Source organism: Parambassis ranga, chromosome 20 (assembly GCF_900634625.1).
Source record: "Parambassis ranga chromosome 20, fParRan2.1, whole genome shotgun sequence".
NCBI lineage: Eukaryota > Metazoa > Chordata > Actinopteri > Ambassidae > Parambassis > Parambassis ranga.
The window spans coordinates 6,794,596-6,814,599 of NC_041040.1; the positions used below are offsets into that span (position 1 = coordinate 6,794,596).

The 20,004-nt window shown below is 41.8% G+C and overlaps 1 protein-coding gene across 1 annotated transcript in view; it reads right to left on the reverse strand.

The window, feature by feature from the left end:
• Nucleotides 1-11,708, reverse strand: part of odad2 (outer dynein arm docking complex subunit 2) — a 37,324-nt gene extending 25,616 nt beyond the window's left edge. Inside the window, exons 1-10 of the mRNA XM_028433254.1 lie at nt 11,641-11,708; nt 9,969-10,216; nt 9,455-9,612; nt 8,937-9,132; nt 8,647-8,753; nt 7,992-8,128; nt 6,854-6,970; nt 3,440-3,621; nt 2,752-2,877; nt 607-760 (exon numbers count right to left, since the gene is read on the reverse strand). Coding sequence (XP_028289055.1) covers nt 607-760; nt 2,752-2,877; nt 3,440-3,621; nt 6,854-6,970; nt 7,992-8,128; nt 8,647-8,753; nt 8,937-9,132; nt 9,455-9,612; nt 9,969-10,192 — 1,401 coding nt within the window. The 5' untranslated portion in view covers nt 10,193-10,216; nt 11,641-11,708. The remainder of the gene's footprint in view (nt 1-606; nt 761-2,751; nt 2,878-3,439; nt 3,622-6,853; nt 6,971-7,991; nt 8,129-8,646; nt 8,754-8,936; nt 9,133-9,454; nt 9,613-9,968; nt 10,217-11,640) is intronic.
• Between the last annotated feature and the right edge of the window lie 8,296 nt (nt 11,709-20,004).

Below are 20,004 nucleotides of genomic sequence, written 5' to 3' on the forward strand. Positions count from 1 at the left end.
GGGTCGTTGGTGTTTCTCTCCTCTTTCTCTTTTTCCTTCCATGTTTTGACACATTAATATTCACCATATGCCCTGTCAGACCTATCACAGGCGCGCTTCATTTTTATGCTTCTGCGGTGTGGGCAAACAGTGTGTACAGCTGCTGCCGTCAGACAGCTCTTTCCCCTCGTGCTTTGGCTCGCATGTGCAACCAAACAGGCCTGTGTCAGAAACCAGGAATCCACGAGCCAGGCCAACCACTTCAATGAGCGTCTTCCTACAAAGCGCTGCCTCAAATAGGAGGAACCTACACTTTATTTCATCTGACATCCTCTCTGTCGCTGAGTGTGTCATGATACGACATAGACAGGTAGGATTATGTGATAGGAACATTACCTTTAGGGAAACTACCTATAAGGTCCACTGCATATCTATCTGTGAATATTATTTTCCACATTCTGAAGAGGTTTTAGAAATGTGATTCAGGTCAGAATTCTTGTCTTCAGTTGACAGGAAAAGACTTTTACTGTTTCCTGTCAGTTGTGGCCGGCCTTTCGTTTCTGTGTGTTCATTTTGGAAATACATCAGAGGAAGGAAAGCACAGTGTGCAGGGTGACACGCTCATACCTTGAGGCACTTGACCAGTTTTTGGATCTGCCAGTATTCAGTAGGCAGGTCCATGTTACTCTCTGGACGGCGCTCTAGCTGCTCCTCCTCCTCCTCACTTTCACTGGAGCTCTCACTGTAAAGCTCTGATAGTATGGCTCCTGCCGAGGTCTTACTGAACACAAAAAGAGAGATAACAGCACACGTCAGACGGAATGTACATAGGTGTGGGATAGGCAATGCATAGCCAGACAAAGGGATGGAAAATAATGTGGTGCAATATCTTTTCCATTGTTTAAAATGGAAAAAACAGTCTGGTCATCCCACACAAGAAGACCCATTAAGGCTTCTGAAATTCAAGGCTTCAAGTTTGAACTTCCTCCGAATCTAAGCAGCAGGAAAATAAAGATTGGAATAATGTCATGGGAGGACTGGGGCCGTCATCATATGCAGAGTAAAGGCTTTTGCACGGCTATTGATGCAAACAGAAATGCAGATGGCTTTTTAAAGTTGCATGGGCCGCTTGGATAGCTGTTTCATGAAAACTGGGCACTGTGGAGCAATGAAATTTGGTACATGTTCAAATGGGGCCACTGAGAGGCAGTTCCCATGTACATACAAATAGCATTTCCAGGGGAGCATATTATCAGAAGGAGTCAGCTGATATGAGGGACTGTTTTCCGGGATGCAGCATGATAAACGTTGAACTAGACCTTCCCGGAGCTGCCAGGCCTTCAGGTTTCTGGGTGGTGTGAGGTGATGAGTGTGATTGAGTGAATGCACCCTGGAGTCTTTATTGCAGGAACACAGAATGATGACAAGCAAAGGCGGCTATCAGCAAACAGTGCTTAGAATCAACTTTGTTGATTTATTACACGAGCAGTCTGTATACATTGGCAGGTTTAAATATGGAGACAGCTGAGGAGCTGTAGCTGCCAAGATCCAGAGAGGGGAAAAGATTTTACATAGGTTTCTTGTTCAGTACAATGTTAGCAGGTGATAGATTTTACTGCTGGTAAATCAATATTCAGTTCTTGGCTAGGTCAAAACTATGTCAAATCTGTATAATATCATTACTTACTTACTTTAAGGTTGAAGTGTTGGATATTTGATGCTATGTTTAAGTGCAACAAATATCAGTTCCCTTCATTAAAAATGATTCCATTATATTATTTTGCTATATTTCCAATGTTGGCCTTTGTTTTGATGACAGATTGGATCTCCTGAGCATGAATTATGCCAACCATGCACAGATCTGTGATGAGATGTTCTGCCACTCTTGACAGATAAGTTGTTGATGTTCAATTGCATTGAAATCAGTAAAGTCGATCTACGGTGTTGCTCTTCAAAAACTGCTGTGTGATTGTTGCAATGTGCCTGGAATCCCTGACATGAAAATTCCTCTGCTGCCAAGCGTATTGGCGCCTGGAGTATACACATGCAGTCCCATCTGTAAACCTCATCTACACCTTTGCATTCATGCAGCTCCCTTTCTTTACACCTCTGTGTGAGCACCATGCAGTGACTGTGGTGGTCCTGCCAGTCAAAGCCAAACGTGCCGGAGCTAGGGCTGAAACATGCAGCTAGCTTGGAACTGCAGTTCCCCGAATGGCTGCTTGAGACCTCCATATTAAAATGTCCAACTCTACAACAGCCTGGTACAAATGTATATATTATATCATTTATATCATTTAAATGATAAAAATGATCCATTAATACTTTTAACATTCCACAAATTTAATCTGTGTACCTAAATATAACACTCTTACATGAAACAGCAGCTCCTTGGTTGAAAAACGCAATCAGTCCATGTAAGCTTTTTAAAGGACAAACAAGCCAATCAGTGCCATGGGCAGAAATCAACAGCATTGTTAAGCTGTTGTTAGGCAGATACATTAGCTTGAGTTTGATTATGGACAATCATTGCTCACAGTAAGTGAAGGTAAAGTCATAGTAAAGATGGAAACTAGTTGTCTGATGTCATTTGTAATATAGTATGGCTGTTTCAATACCTCCTAGTCTAAAGATATTTTCATCTTAAGCTTCACACTATGTCAGACAGAAATATTTTTTTTCTTTGTATCTAACCTGGTGTGGTACTCCACCTGCAGAGAAACACTGAGCCCTTATAGATTCTGACAAAGAGCACTAACTCAGGTCACTCACATTTTGTGGGAGGACAGGCGCCCAGGTGAAGATGACACAGGGAATTCTGCTTTCATCTTGCTCTTGGCTTCTGCCCTCTGCTTCTTCTCCTCTCCAGAGCTCTTACTGTGTTTCTTCTCTGCTTTCCTATAATGATGTGAAATAAGAGTCATTATGCCTGCTTCTATTTTGAAAATGGTTATTTTTCTAACATAATCATTATTTAACAATTCGAGACAAGGGTTCAGCAGGAATTTTTTTTTTTAGCAATTGAGACACTTTTATCTTGAGCCAGTTTTTCCACAAATGGGTACAGTTATCACAAGGTACAGCTGCAACAGCTCAGCCCTTGCTAGATCTATTTATCAATCAAAGACCATATGTGATAGATCTCTGAGATTTTTTTTTAAATACTTTTCCTCAAGTTTTGTGTCTGTAATTGGGCAGAAAGGGTTTCCACAGTGTGAAGCATTTATTAACTCCGATCATTGTGTAATCAGGAATCTTTGCACTTGCCCTAAAATTTATAAACCCTATAACCATCTCTTTATAATGTGTAACTGCTGGCAGAAACTCTGAGCACATGTGGCGAAGTCTTGGCATCCCTGTCATCCAATCCTCATCTGTTCTACCAAAAGGTATCTCAGCACAGTATGTGGTAGCCTGACAATACTGCAGGACACATCTTATGAGAGGAATTATCACGTACCCACATGCAGACAAGAGACCGAGATTCTTCCATCTCTGACACGGTTCATATTTCTTCTTGCCGCCTGCCTTGTTCAACGCATGCTGTTGTCTCGCCTTCTCATGCACATTCTTTTCCTGTTGCTCGTAAGACCTCTGGGGTTGGCCTTGTTCCTCTCCATCAACCGATTCCACATGCTGAATCTTTTGTGTTGATGGAAAAAAAAAAGGCACAAGTGAAGAGGGAGAAAAAACTGCTCTTTCAATTCACAATTAAATGAACAAAAGTGTGAAATTCTGTGTAATATGGTCGTAAATTTCTCCAGATGATGCTTAATAACACTAAATCCTGTTGGTCACTTTTCCTCATGAATCTGCATGCTCTTTAGTTTAGTTGGCCATGTCCCTCCAAGAAGAGACGAGACCGAACAGTATCAAATGAAAAACACAACAGCCCTTTCTCAACAATATTCAGACCTGCATAACAACTCAGTCTTTTTTATTGAAGCATTGGAATATGCTTGACACAGAAGGGGTCTCTCTTTTTTTAATTGGCTGAACAATGTCAAAAAGTTTATTGTTTCTCGACATTCACCTAAAAGCTTACAGCTTGGCTCAGACTAAGTAACGCCTTTGTGTCACTGTTATTCAGGTAGGATTTTTTCAAGGTCTTTATACCAAACTTTACAACCTATACACGAATGCCAGTAAGACACATATGAATGGTTTGCAGGCAGGAGAGTTTTTAATCACAGACACCTGCTTTTGCAGAAATAGCTCAGACTGTCATTGGCTGTTAGGGGCTCAGAATTCATACGGCAGGGAAAAAGAATTAAGATGTATTTCTATGTGTTGTGTTCGCACACAAGCAGGAGCCAAGCATGCCCAATCACTTTTCCAAAGACTTGTTTTTCATAAAACACAAAGTGACCTCCTATTGGAAACACACAAGTCAATTCACCCAACCACAGTCTGACTTTATTAGACTAACCAACCTTCTTTAATTCTATTATATGTGAAATGGACAAAGTCCATGTGCTTACGCAGGAGGGAACACTCCAAATTTCTTGACATGCCACAGTAAAAAGTTCTATTACAGGTGCCATTCTACATCTTAAACCACCACAGGCCCAGAGACAAATGGTTTGTGAAGCAGGACTGACGCCTGAGATTGGCATTAAAAAAACTTTTATAGCAGGTGACACTCAATCATTACCCTTCTCGTATTTCTTATTTGGCTTTAAAAAAAAAAACAAGTATTTGACTATTAAAGCCCAACTATTTACATGTGTTTGGAGCAGGCTTGTATCTAATTACTTGATCCATACTGATGGAAAATCAGCAAGGCAGCAAATCTGAAGCCACCGGCCATAAAACATCTGTCAGTGGCAGGCTTTAAGCAGTGTCTACTGACTGATTGTGACAGGGAGGCAGTCTATATTAATTTCAGGATGTGAATAACAAAAACAAATGTAGATTTTTCTTTGCTTTTCGTTGAGCATCTTGTGCTTGCAAATACACAGCATGTCCAATTTCCAATCACGCTGTGATGTCAAAACGAATCTACAACACTGAGCGGAGAAGGCGAGTCCTCCCCGAGTCTGCAGCTCTCCTCTCCTTTGGCTGCCTCTGCTCATTTGATTGAGGCTGTCTGATCTAATAGAACTGTTAGAAAAGACCTGCTTCCTCACGCTGAAAACAAGCAGATATGGTGGGAGATTAGGTGCTGTTATCTTTGGCTATTGCCTTTCAGGTTTGGGCTCGCTGCATTGCAATCAGTGAATAGAGCTGAAACTGTGCTAGATTGTGTTTCTGACAAACAGCACTGCTCTTGCTTTCTCAAATCAAAACTGGAACCGACCATGTCTACAAGAATGACTGCAATTACTTAATTACTTTATATATCTTACATGGGCGATGCAAGTTGCACCGTTTGATATGCTGTCGTCGCCGATCAATCAAATGACTTTCAAAACAATAGGCTGAAACCCTATCACATGAAGATGATTAGCCGAGTGGAAGTAGAGAGAAAGCATTCAATAATATTTTAACTAAAGTTAGAGAACACAACACATATCAAAGTACTTCAAGAATCCATCCAAGGAAAAAAGGCCTTGACAATGATTTGTGTCTCCACAAACTATTTCACAGCGATTTTTACTGCAGCTGTCCATCATTTTTAGATCTTTCAGGCTCAAGGCATCACTCTTCAAACAGCACTCATAAAACATAAAAGCCTGAATGTTTTTTTTTTACATGGTTCAGCCTGGCACCACTCATTGGTTTACTGAAGACTTCATTAACTCCACTGCAGCTACCATTGTATTACAGTAAGAAGACATACTGATCAATCACAATTTAACAACTGTATGGAGAGATCTATCTTCTAGATCTCTATAAAGTGTTTTTAGTCTGATTTTAACTGATATTAACTGATTGTGGCAAATTAAAGGAAAACCCATTACATTTTGAATTTCATAGAAATCTATCCAAATGTTGTTGAGATGTTTAGGGGGTGGACAAGGACACACTGACATCTACATAACCAAATACATTCCAGCATTGAAAATCTCTTCAGAAATATGAAAAAGAAGAATAATACATTTTTTTTTTCTTCCATTGCAGTTTATGCAGTGCTAATGCAATAGTCTTTAGGGAAAATACATTTGCATGCCATTCTTGGATGACATTTGTAAATTCTGTTACACATAAATATAATGAGATAAATATTTGCACACAAGGTAAATACTGTGGCTCTCTATCATATTTATAATTTATTTGTCTGAGAATGACATCATAATAAACAAACACTCTTTTTTCAAACAAACTCATTGCCGTTGCTTCTTCAGGAAAGTCTAGCTGATATCCATGTGAAGCAGGCAGTGAGCAGATCTTTACAGGATCTGATGAGCTCGTGGTGATGCCACATTTTCCAGCAAACATCAGCGCGAGTGAGGAAGAAAGGGTCATATTTTTTAAATGATTAACAGATTTTTGAAAGCAGATGGAATCCATTATTGAGGCGATTTGTTTTGTCGTCAAATTACTAAAGCAGGAAATAGCACTACTGAATAAATCACACGTATTTTGATGTCTGGAAATGTGTGTGTGTGTTTGTGTGTGTGGATCTGGGAACGGGGCTTTGTTGTTTTGATGTTGGAACACGGAGGAGGTTGATGCAAAACTTTTTCAGCCCAGTGACAAGCAGACACTAGCTCACTAGCACAGACACTGATTACACAATCCTAACTTTGTTTATGAATGTGAGTCACACAGCATCAGTGATCGAATCAAAGGTTTGGAGAAAGGAACCTTGTTCATGGGACAAAGAGGCATTTACACACACGCACATTTTTGCATGGGGACCTAAAACTCAAGACTAAAAATAGGTCTACATGTGTCCACCTTAATTGTATCTGCTTGTATTCCACTGTACCTGTTTGTTTATGTTCTCAGCAAAATGTGGAGATCTGCTCTTCAGAAGTGTTACCAGGTCCTCGTACAGATCACTTGTTCGCTCGTAGCTTTCCTCCTCCCCCTCCTGTTTTACACCCTGTGAAAACAAAGTGCAAAACAGCTTCATTAATTTTAAAAACCACAATTATAATGCGGCCCACATGTCAGCTGAAATCACTGAGGTTAGAACACTCGGAGTATCTCCTGGCAGCCTCAAAGAGGAAGTGTAAAACCATGTAAACCGCTAAATTAGCTTTAGGACACTGCTGCTCTTTGAGGTGTCGTTTGCTGCAATGTCACCCACTGGGTTTTAGGTTGGCTTTTTTTCACCTTGCTCGAAACATTTCCAGGTGAAGAAACAGAGACAGGAAACCCTGGGCTTGTCAGCACAGTCACTGAAAGAGTGAAAGGTGCTGCAGTGCACAAAATCCTCTCTTAGAAATGATTGCAAACACATTCTGAGACACTTCTGACATTACACAGGTAACCAGAAGCTCTGGATATAATGGTAGACAGCATCAGAAAACACCCCCCCCCCCACACACACACACACACACACACACACACACTGGATTATGATTATTTTCTTATACAAAGTGCACTTGTCCAGTGTGTGAAGATGCTGGATGCAGAACAGCAGTGTGCTTCACGGTTTATTATCAGGCGTGGTTATTTCATAGGCCGCTGTACTTTGTTTAAATGTGCTGCCCCTTCCAGCTGGAACAATGTACAGACGGACTTTAAAATGTCAGAAGTGATTACTCCTGGTGTCAATTTCAAATGGTCTGGAAAACAGCATTTTGGGTGAGTTTTAAGACATAAAAGCATCTGAACTATATATTGTCTACTGTCTTTTGTAGTATGTGATAAACCTCTCTATCTGCTTTTGTTGCTGAGCTTTAATCTCTGAAATCTAGCTTTTTTTTCTGAGAAGAAAGGAAAAAGTATAATTCTGATCCAATTTTTTGGAAATTGCCTAAGGCTGCCCAGCAAAGAGTGCCACACACCAGTGAGTGCACTGGAGGCAATGCAGGTAAAGTGCCTTGCACAAGGACACACAACAATGACATTGTCTCACAAGAGAAAGGGACACAGTATTTTCATCTCTCTTGACTTACCCCATTAATAAAAACTCCAGTGGTGCTGCAGGTGACGTGCAGAGTCTCAGTGTCACAGGTCTCAATCACAAGGTAACACATCTCACCATGCACCTGTCTCCATGGAGGGCTGCGGCAGCCATTCGCAAATTCAAAATCTGCAAAAACACAGATGAATAACATGAAGTGTGGCTTAATAACAGGTCAAAACAGGTTTGTCCTTCACAGGATGAAAACTGCTGGTCTGCTAAAGACGACGGCATAGTTCTCCAAGGAGAACAGGTCTGAGGCTTGAGCCACAGTTTCACTTGCTGTATAAATCATCCACTAAAAAACTGAGCCACATAGTGACACCATCATATTTTAAAGCTGGTTCAGAGAGTATTTTTATAGAAGGTGTCAATTCAACCGGAGAAAAGAGGACGTAGACTGCATTCATCACTCGGTGTGTGTGCATGCCGCTGAATGCTTTGTTAAGGCATGATAAATACACTGCAATGAAGCAAAAAGCATGTGCTGACTAATGACTTGGTAAACTACAATCTGACAGATATAATGACTTCCATGTCCTTTGTGGCGGCAGAACACAGACTTTTTATGCTTCGGAATATCTAGCATTAGTGTTAATAGCGATTGCTTTCCTTGCAGCCCAGTGAAATGTGGAGATAATTCAAACCTGATGTGTATCGAAGTGACTTCAACACCCTCTTTTCCCCTTCGCTGCAGAGCCGTTTCAACAACTCCACCTCACTCTTCACAGCAGTAGGGTCGAGCGTGACTCGTCTATAGTGAAAATGTAGAAACACAAAACAAAACAAACATCCAGTCTGATTTATTCATGGTTGCTTTTCTTAAACATGCTGTCTGCCCCAATCAAATACAACCACATGTCCCAGGATCAGTCCGAGGGACGGATGAGTAATGTGTCCGAGTGTAAGGAGACAAAAAAACAAAGGAAGCACCCACTGTGATATTTCCTCCTGGAGGTTGCTGAGGATCTGTTTGTCCAAGTTTTGGAGCAGGAGACACAGCTTGGCCTTGACCTCGGAGTCATTGGCTGGGTCGCCTTCTTCAACTTTGTCAACATCTGTATGGGCATCCTCTCTCTCCAACACATCAGCAAAGCTCCTACCAAGAATCTTAACCACGGGGTCTCTATTTTCTGAACAACAGAGGTTAGATCCAATGAATGGAGTTTCAGCACAGCTGGCCTTTTTTTGGGGTTTTCCCCACATGCATTATTTACAAAAAGCAAAAACATCACTAACAATACCAAATAAGTTTAATTCATATGTCAGACAAATATATATCATCTTATCTCCTAAAGTAAATACATGCTGTATCTGTAAGGGATTACCAATGGCAGCATAATTGGTTGGTTGTAGAGAATAACAAGGAGGACAAACAAATTAAGTCTGTGGGTTATGGAGGTATGCTGGTGGCTAGACTGCTCAGGATGCAGATTCAGATCTCATTATGCTTACCTTCTAGACATGCTCGAACCTCCTCCAGCTTTTTAGCATCTGCCACATGAACTAGTTTAGAGAGCTGGCTGAAGCTGCTCACAGAAACAGTAGGAGGAGAGAGCTGGAGCAACGGACGGCCTTTGCTGTCTGTTTCACGGGACTGCACGGCCGAGTCGCTGAGCGAAAAAATAAAACACAAATACCGAGTTGTTATCATTCATTTCCTATTAGATTACTAGTGCCAAAACACTTAAGGAGATCAGAGTCTGTATTTTTGTTTTTGTACGTTTCCAGGTCCCAGCTATGAGATACAAAACAAACCGCACGCGGAAAGTTGACCAGAAATTCTGATGAAATAAAACGGAATGTGCTCAGCCTTACTGAGGCTGAAAAACAAATTAATTATAGCCCACTGCTTTGAGTATATCCAAGGTGAAATACATTTGGACACCATGGTGACAGCATATCCTGCACAGACACGTAATACTGAAAGCAGCGGCCAGCCAGCTGCCTGCCTCATGATTAGACCAACCTGATGTCATAGTCTGTTTTGAAATCAGATGCCACTAAAGTGGTACTCCACTGGAGTGGCTCCTCGAACGCATGCTCTGCCTCCAGTGGGTGTTGGGAACCGAACTGCTCCACAAAGTGCAGGATTTCTCTCAACAAGGACTCATTCATGGGTGTGAACTCAAGTTTGCCAGTACCGGAGCTGGCCGTGGTCCACTGGGCTGCCCTGGACAGTGATATCCCCATCGCACCGCCTGAGATATTCTGAAACTTAACATTAAAACAACAATACGTTAAAGGCTTGTGGAGTGTCATGTGGAGCTTTAAAGGGGTCCATGAGGCACATTTGTTTGATATATTTTATAGCTGTAATATAAATATTACCTCTCTGTAGCTACTCAACTGTGAAGCTATCCAAAAGGCAACTGACCTCATTGCATCAGTTCTGAAGAACTGATGAAACTACTTACGGGAGCGGCAAAATGTCTAAAAACTATGCTTCAAATTCAGTTTAAACTCCTCAATCAAGAAACCCACATTATTAATTTTTGCAGTAGCTGCAGCCCTGTTGTATTTCAATCAATATAAAATCATTCTGTGTTACATGTGTGTATCACTGACATATTTACATGACAGCTTGACAAATTTGTATTTGGTTGTGAAATGTTTGAACAGTAAATGTGCAGTACATTGCTTAATATTTGAAAAACTAGAAAAGGGCATTTCCTGAAGAAAATGAGGTGCGATCAATCTGTTCTGAGCTGTTATCTGTTACCATGATGACAGGCTGACACACAGAGGCATACAAAGCAGCCATATTTGTAGTCTTTATCAGACTTTAAGCATTATATGTGTCATATTGATCATCCTTCAGCTGTATACTACTTTTCCACATTCAAATCACACAGCTTATTATAATCTTATGGTAATATTCCAGCCTCAGACCTTTCATATGGTTTATTCACAGGCTGTTCTTTAAGGTCATGACTTCATACTGTTCTTGTCTTCAGCTGTTTCGTTTTCATATCTTCCTAATATTCAAAGATTTTCTACTTTTCAAAATAAATTCTTAACCGTGTTTCAGCAAATTAAATTCAGATTACAGATTCTTCAGCAATTCAGAGCAATCCTTCACATCAGCGTTCAAAGCAAAGCTTCAGCTGCAGCATCAAACTTGCATTTTCTTCAGGAAAAAAACCTTTTCTAGTTAATATGACTGTTTAATTTACATACAGGCACATATGTAGGTGAGCTGCACTTCACAGATAAGCTCTGTTATCACAGTAAAATATCCACAAAGCTGGATTTTAATGTGGGCAGCCTGTAGTTTGCTGTTTATTCCACGCATTCTGGAAGTTTTGCTTGTATTAATAATAGCATATACTACAAAACTACTGTTACCAACAGCGTCTGGCTGTACTGTCGACGTTTATGAGAGACAGCAGAACTTAACGAACGTTAACCTGCTAAATGACTTGAGAAACACCAGCTGGAGTACAGTGCAGCTCAGCTGACGAGTATTAAAGTATGCTAACACACGCTAGACCTCGTTTAAGGGCCATAAGCAAATAAAAACGTTAGCTAACGAGCTAACGTTAGCCTAACTACAAACACACCAGGGTCAAATGAGATGGTTTTTTTCTACTCTGCGTTAAGTTCACACATGAATTAATTTAGTATTAAGTGAAACTTACCGTATAATTCAACTAGTTTTACAAACTTTCACCGGCACTTTGCTGTCAGCGGTGTCCATGGAAACTAAGCCACACGCTCCTGTTGCTATGATACAGCCAAACACAACGGAAAGCAGGTTGGATCAAAAATTACCAAACCCATTCTTTAAAATCAAGACTCGTAATATACATAATGAAACAATATATAGGTTGAATCTGGCACATTTAAAGGATAATAATTTGTTTATATTTTAAAATAAACATTAAAAATAGTTAACATTAACAAAAATTAGAATTACACTGTATATGCACTGTACTTACACAGCTTGCGTCGTGACTTGGATGGGTCTAGAGATTCTAAAATGTCAAGTCAAATGTTGTCACAATAATAAAAATCCCTGTATGCTTTCCTTTTAGAGTGTCCACATGACCGCATATTTGAGAGCCTATTTCCTCTCTCACTACTGGTTTGGCACTGTCCTGCAGGCAAACACTGGGTAGTGAAAACATTCTATTTGGGTGGATGCTTGTTTAGACACAGCAAATGAGTTCACTCAGTTCAAAGTTAATAATAAACAGATCATAGCAGGTGTGTTAAGCCTTACTTCTGATATGGAGAAACAAAGTCATCTCTTTCATATGTTTTTCCACAAGTATTCATTTAAAGCAACATGCTGAACATAGTGGTATATAATGAGCATGACTGGTTTAGGAAATCCTGCTCTTTTTACTGTGCACACTCACTTTAAACTAATAAGGGATGGAGACAGAGCTCCTGGCAGAATCATGTGGTTTTATCTTGGCAGTTGTGCCCCCCCATGATGTCCTCAGGCTGACTCAGAGAGGAGGTATCGAAACCACTGATTTCCTCTGGTACTTGCCTTGCTTGGCAACGCAGTCTGACCTATCCCTTTCAGCCTGGCGTGCATGACGGCACATCAGGTGGAACTACTTTGACTCCTAAAACATTAGGGTGAGTTGGACCGAGCCTGCGTGTAAATCCATCACCAGGGATCGAAAAGAGTGAAAGCGGGAGGCGGTGGGGGTGGAAGGAGTAGCAGTATAGCTCACCTCCACTCTGGAAGTAGTTGTTGTTGTTAGAGGAAAGGATTTATGAGTTTGCCTCCCCCGTCTAGATATTTTATTTGGAACGAGCTATCTAAATTAAGAAGCATTGAGAATGGGGAACTGTGGGGGCAACGGAGCTCAGACACACTTTACTGATGTAAAGCTTGTGCATCTGTGAAGCAGTAAGGAAGGAAAGAAAGAAGACGGATGGAAGACTAAAAGAAAACAGAGAAGAAAAAGCAGGGTCTTAATGCATCTAACCCAGGGTCTCATTAGTCGGCCTAATTGCTGTTTGTTAAAGGGGATTAAACGAAACGATCTCCTCAGTCTGGGTCTTTTACAAAGTAAAACAAATATGCTCTGTGCTCAGAAGCACCTGCTCACTTTTAGAAGTTCCTTGCCTAAAACTTAATACATCATAATAAACACAACTGCTACTTTCATGCTATTTCTCTCAGTCACTGATTGAGGTGCATGGAAATATGCCGATGACACATTCTTTACACATGGACATCATGATTGCATCCATTCGCTGTGTTCACAACACTCCAAATTAAACATACACAAAAGATGTGCATGAGTAACAAGAGTGATGACGAGGAGGTGCACAGACTACTGTTCCCGCTCCTGCTTTGGATACAGCCGGAGAGCCAGGTCTCCTCCTCCTCCTCCTCCTCCTCTCAGGCACGGTGCTCTGATGTTTTTACAGGCTTGGTGTCAAATCTAGTTCAGCGAGGCTCACGGCCATGTGGTTACAGCAAAAAAAAAAAAAAAAAGTAGAGCTGGTGACACTGGTCATTGTAATGAGCACCTGCAAGATGTGTCTTACTAATCCATGTGAGCTTCTAAAATAGAAACCAGTTAAAAGGACTCTAACAAGAGACAGTGACCACATCCTCTAGTTGTAAAAAAGCTCTGTGCTTTCCCATAATCCTCTGTGTTTTTAGGCAGGGAGAACAAGGAGCAAGTGCTTTTAAATGGGATTCAGCATGGGTGACTTGTGATGGACAAGAAGCTTGAAGACTTGTCCTATAACTTTCTTCCAAAGAGCAGTTTATGGCACACACATGTGTGTGAGGCTCTGTGGAGCAGCCTTGCTCGAGGTCGCTGCTTAATAAGGTTATCTCATTTTAATCTGACAGACAACACTGAGATCATTTGGTGGTTAGGAGTAATTGCCTAATTTATTAAACAGGCACAGAAATCTAATGGAAACATGCATTAGGTCCTCCTCGTGCAGCAAAGAACAGAAGCAAAGACAGCAAAGCCAAAGATAACTGTGCGGAATTATCCCTCAGATACACACATCGTGGCATCAAGATGCGGGCGCATAATGATCACTACATGAAAATTAATCAAATTCTGCTCTAAATGAGTCCCTACAAACCAAACCTGATACTGCTGAGAATGCTTTTTTTTGCAACAATTTCATTGCTCGAGCTTCTTATGGACATAAACCTGCAATTGTGGTTTCCAAATACTGCGTACAGTATGTATTTCAAGTGGCGATCGCTTAGTGCCAGTGCTTTCTTTGGAGTGGATGGACTCTTGTCAAATATAGAAGTAATGCAAGATTTATAGCTGGAGAGCTTCTGGTGGGAGAAAAAAAAACCCAATGACAAAGTCTACGTCTACATGACTTAAAACACATTCTGTTTATTTTGGTTGCAATTCTGTGAGGCGACACTTGGCTTCTCGGATGAAATCATCCAGGCTCTATACGAGAACTTTTATGTGTTTCCAGAGGAGCTGAATGAGCACATGTGACCACAAAACATATCTTTAAGAAAATCATATCACTAAAAATGTGAATATTCTCAGCCTCTCTGACCAGCTGATGTGCACGCTGTGTTTTCTTTACAGCTGCAGGTTGTCATTTAATATAAGAATAGATCAACATATATGATGCCACGAAGGCCGATCACACGTACTGTTTACATCTCACATTTTACAGCACGCAAACATTTCCTGTGCATTGGACCCACCTGTTGGCCAGTGGCTGAGCTTTCTTTTCCACCAACTGGCCAAATTTGAATCATTGCATGCCAAGTACCTGATTAAAGCTGCGTCTTTTCAAGCTGACACCATGCAGCAGTGGTTAGGTAACTGTACAAATCTCTCCTAGCACCTGGGCAAACATGTTCAGCTCAACTGGACTCCCATCCCTTAATGATGAAAATCAGAAGGAGACATTCCTGCAGAATTATTATAGGTATTAGGTCAATTCAACTGTTTACATGACGCATGGCAGTAATCTGTCTGCTGTGGTCTACTGTGCTGTTGGGAGTTAGAATACTGATGTTTTATGGAAGACACTGTGGGGATCACACACCAGGAAATCATGTACACAATTAGAATTAGAACTCACAAACAAGGTTCAAACACAGGTGGGTTACCTTAACATCCTACAGGTAACTCACCTCTTCTGTGTAAAAAAATAATAAACACATTTTCATTTTTTTAGATTAGCATCTACATTTTTATTGTCTAACTTTAGCTAATAGTTTGCATGCCAAATCCAACCACAATTGCAAATGAAACTTAACCGCCAGCAATAACAACCTTAATGTCAAGTGAAAACAAAACAGCTCGTGGTGTCAGGGGGCCTCGCAGAGTGAAAGTCTGCCTCAATACATGTACTGTACCTTCATTGTCCCCAACTTGCCTCCTCACTCGGACTTTTGCTGCTGTACTGGGCCCATGAGCAGAGGAGCATAAATGTGTGCTGTAAGAATGTATTATTGACCAAATGCGGCTTTTATTGATGAGGACATGTTGGTTATATGACAAAAAAATCATCTACATCATCAGATCACAACATCAACATGATCACCACACTGTCAGGATTAGTGTCACAAGTTCAGTCAATTATGCTCACAATCATTCCTCTGTGACAAGGTGACAACATTGTGACATCACTTTGAAATTGACCTTTGACCCTGATAAAATCATTTTCCTATATTTTATTGAAAAAGGGTGCAGATGAGTGGATGAAGAGATGCAGCCCAAAGCACATAAAAGCAAATATAAATGGTCTTCTGTTTGGTTCATGTGAGGATATGTTGGCCCTACCTTGACCTGTTTACCAGATAAAGGCCTTTAAATACCCTCGAGCTGGCAAAATCCGTTCTGGTAGACCGGTCGTGTTGTCTCCGCTCCCCCTTCTCCTTGCCTGCAGATAGCAGCTGCTTCTACTCTTTCAAGACTTAAATAAAAACACAGATTTAGCCTCTCTTCCTTTCCTCCTCCCTTCACCTCCTTGCTCCTCTGTCTCCCTCGCTTCATCTCTTACAGTGTAATTATTATTTTGAAAGTGCGGTCTGAGAGGCCGTCCACATTTGGCACCGCCTCACTCACTAATGTTCACAGAGCTCTAATACAGTTTGACTTCTGCTTTACAACCTCTCCGGGAAGACACCAGAGGCCCTTTGTTCTGTCTGTGTCAGGATGAAGGGAGGTAGCTGCAGAGGAGAGGGTGGGCAAGAAAGCAGGCAAAGTGAGTGAGTGAGTGAGTGAGTGAGTGTGTGAGTGAGTGGTAGGCCTGTTTTTGGAAAGAAGAACACATAAATGAAAAGACTGTATGAAGATGAAGATAGATGTTGAGTGGAGGATTGAAATGGAAAAGAGAGGAGACAGCAGACAAAGAGGGCAGCTTGTAAAGTGTAGTGAGAGGTGAACGGCTGCCCTGTCCTCCCGTCATTAGGAGGAGGTTCTGCTTGAGCCCTTTGTGTTGGTGCGGATCCAGCGTTGGTGCCGCCAGGCCAATCAGAAAGAGAAAGCAGAGGAACACTGCTGCTCGGAAATTATGAGACATCCTCGTAAAAAAGCAGGAAAAGAAAATGAGACTTCCCAGTGAACAGACAAATAGAATTTAGAGAGGACTTTGCCTGGAGACGGCTCTGTTGCTCATCACATCATTTATTCTGAACACAGAACAGTAGACCTCTGTCCCCGTTACTCCTAAGCTCAGCTCAGGTTGAAACTACATGTAGTAACCCTTGGAGGTGTAAGTAAAATTATATATATATATATATATATATATATATATATATATATATATCCCATATAAATGGGACAATGCACACTTTCACTTAAAAATATTGATACAATCAACTCAGAGGAGTCGACCATAACTTCAAAACAAGGACTGAGTGCAGTTGAGAGCGACTGCTTTGTGAAACGTGTCTAAAACTGAACTGACATGTTTGACCTTCAGCTGGCCTCAGCCAGCCCCACAGTGTGTGCTAACACACAGCCACAGCAGGAGCACAGGTATGCGGTGAGATCAGCATCAGCTGGCTGCCAGGGTGGCCCGCAGTGTCATCAAACATACAGTACATGACTGATGGACAGTCTGGACACATGAGGCGAAGTCATAGAGAGATAACTTTGGGGTTGAACATGTTTGTTCCATTTTTGTAAACTTAGTGGGAAACATCCAACTTTAAAATCAGGACGGCACTCTGCTGTCATTAATCAAATATAGACTGAAGCGAGTTTGCTTCGTGAGTCTCTTGTTTCCTTTGAGATCTTGCCAAGGCTACAATATTTTGTTCTTTTATGAATGTATTTGTAGCTCAGGATGTTGCCAGTAGCATTAATAGTTTAATGTAAGCTAAAGTTACACAGTCTACAAGCTATTTAAGTGTTTCCTTAACAGGGACACCACATATTGTCAGTCATTTGAGCAGCAAGGTAACGCTAATCACTGTCGCTTGAGGGACGTGTAATCGCTATTACTTGCCTATTACTCCCAAACAGTAGCCTTTCCAGCTCTCAAAGAAAAGGACAGCTGCACTTTGGGAGTATCCTGCTATAGCCACTTTAAAGTTTAAGAATTTTGAGACATACAATGTCTTCCTCTACAACTTTTCAACGAGCCAAGAAAAGGCAGTCAAAGTCCAACGCTAACAATGTAGTCTAATCACAAAGCTCTGAGGACTAATCAGTCTGTCTGCGGCCTGCGTGCAAGCCCCTGGAAGGAGGAGGGGTTGGGTTCAGTCTAGCATCAGGATCCTCTCCGGGGAAAGATCCCTCTGCAGAGTGCCAGGCAGCCAGAGTCTGGACCAATGGGCACTTCCTCCTTTTCAGATGGATTCGGTTAACGGAGCGCTCCATTCCCTCAACCTCTGGCTGGCTGTACAGGAGCCCCTGTGGAGCATCACTCATTAGGGTCTCTCGTCCACAGCCAAGAACCTCAGCTGCTGCAGCACCACTCCCTGCCATCAACACCTGCTAACACATGACACACAGAACCCCCCCCCCCCTGCTGCTCTCCCACCTTTGCCTAACAAGGCCCCAATGCATCTCCTTCTTTTCCTGACACCTTTGGATGTTAGATCCCACTTTCCCCTCTGACCCATTTCCTCCAAAAACGCCTCAGAGTTCCGAAAGTCATCACACTGGAGTGTAAAACTAACTGTTACTAGTCAGTATAGGTGAAGCTCTTTATGCTGTGTTTGTCTTTCGGTGCTGCCACATGGTTTCTGTCAGGTGAGTCACGGCTGCTTTGGCAGTTTTACGCGTGGTGTGGAACAGATCTGTCCTCCGTCCACCGCGTCTGGCCTGGATGGGATCTGGTAGCCCAGTCTCATGTCTGCTCAACACATAGTATAACAGCATCCTCACTGGACCTATGGCTCTTTATTGGAAATTACATCACCTCGTAAAGGGATGTGAACCATTAAAAAAAATCACACTGCTTCTTGTTATTCTTCCTTTACAAAGATGAAAGACTCACACTACTTCCACTCTAATTCTTTCAGGGCTGATTTTGTTTGTTTTTGCTATAAAGTCCCCATCATACCTCCCTGGTGGGCAGGCGGGCCATCGTTACTTGATTAGAAACACACACACACAAGCACACAGCGAGTGTGTGCTTCCTCATACCTAACCAGTCAAAAGAAAAATGACAAGGTGTCAAAACATGGTGTGTGGAGTGTGTAGGTTCAGGGGCCAAGCCTCGGCTTTTAGGCTCTGGGAACAAGTTCAGAGATACAACTGTGATTGCCACGGGCCCCGGAGCATGTTGATACAGGGATGCCAAAAGCTCCTAACATGTCACCATGTTTCCCAGAACACCGTGACAACAACGTGAAGTTTGCACTGACGGTTACAAGGTCTTTGCGTGCAGCGAGAGTTTGTGCTGCTGAAATGATATACATTCTATCAACCTCCAGGGTTTCATGGGAGCGCTTGTTACGTTCAGGAACACGGCTCGTTAAATGTGTCTCTGTTTTCTTAAAAGCAGAGATTCATAACGTGCTGATGTGTAGCCTTGTCTATGAAATCAAACTGGTGTCTACATGAATCTACGGGGACTCCAACATTTTCCTCCTATTAGCTCACACATGTCCTCAAAACTGTCAAATCCACATGTTTCTTTCTTTCTGGACTGTACACCTGCACAAAGGAGCAGACACAAAGAACATCAGATGGGAAGCTATTAGCACAGGATGAGGACATTACTAGATCCTAGACATGAATATATTGCTAGCATCAGTTCCAGAGCTGTATGTCATGACGAGTAAAAACTCTGGACAGAGCTTCCGTGACGTCACCCGTCAGCCCTTTTGAAGCTTGGTGGGAGGCTCCGGGACGCTCCGACCGCCGCCATGTTGGCAGCAGTCTGCCAAAACTCCAAATACGGACAAAGAGGGGGCGCACAAGCGGAGTTGAGGAGGTCGGGTGATCGCAGAAGCAGGAAACTTGCGCTGTGATACAGCAACCACCTGTCACTCAAAGCGGCAACGCCCATAATTATGCGTTCTGTAGTGCTAATGTAAAGCGACTAACTTGCTTCCTAGATTCACATCCACTATTTGTTATATTCCTTAAAATGGCCTTTAAAAATAACATATGGGCTACAGTAAACCTGTAAAAATGGCTGCCTATCACTGAGCAGCAGCCTCTCTGCCCCCTTGTGTGCACTCCACTGTTGCTATGCACCAGCCGGGCTCATTATATCACTAAACCATGTCGACTTTTTTTTAGCTTATCCTCAGATATCTGAGTAACTGCTAACATGTTACTATAACAGCTCTAATGTTTGTTGTTTAAACATCTGTTATGATAATATGATTTTTTTTAAATTGATGAATGAGGAATGGAACATCTGGCTTTGAGCTATAGGCTGTATAGATGGATGGTGTAGCTCCACCTCCACCGAGGGTAAAATATCTCACTCACATGTTGGAAAAAGATGCATTGGAAGCTAACAAGCTAATAGCGTCCAATGAAATCTTTGCCTCTCTTTCCTGAAAGGTCCTCAATCACTTCACTGACGTCACATTTATTATGACAAATCCTCGTGGACTC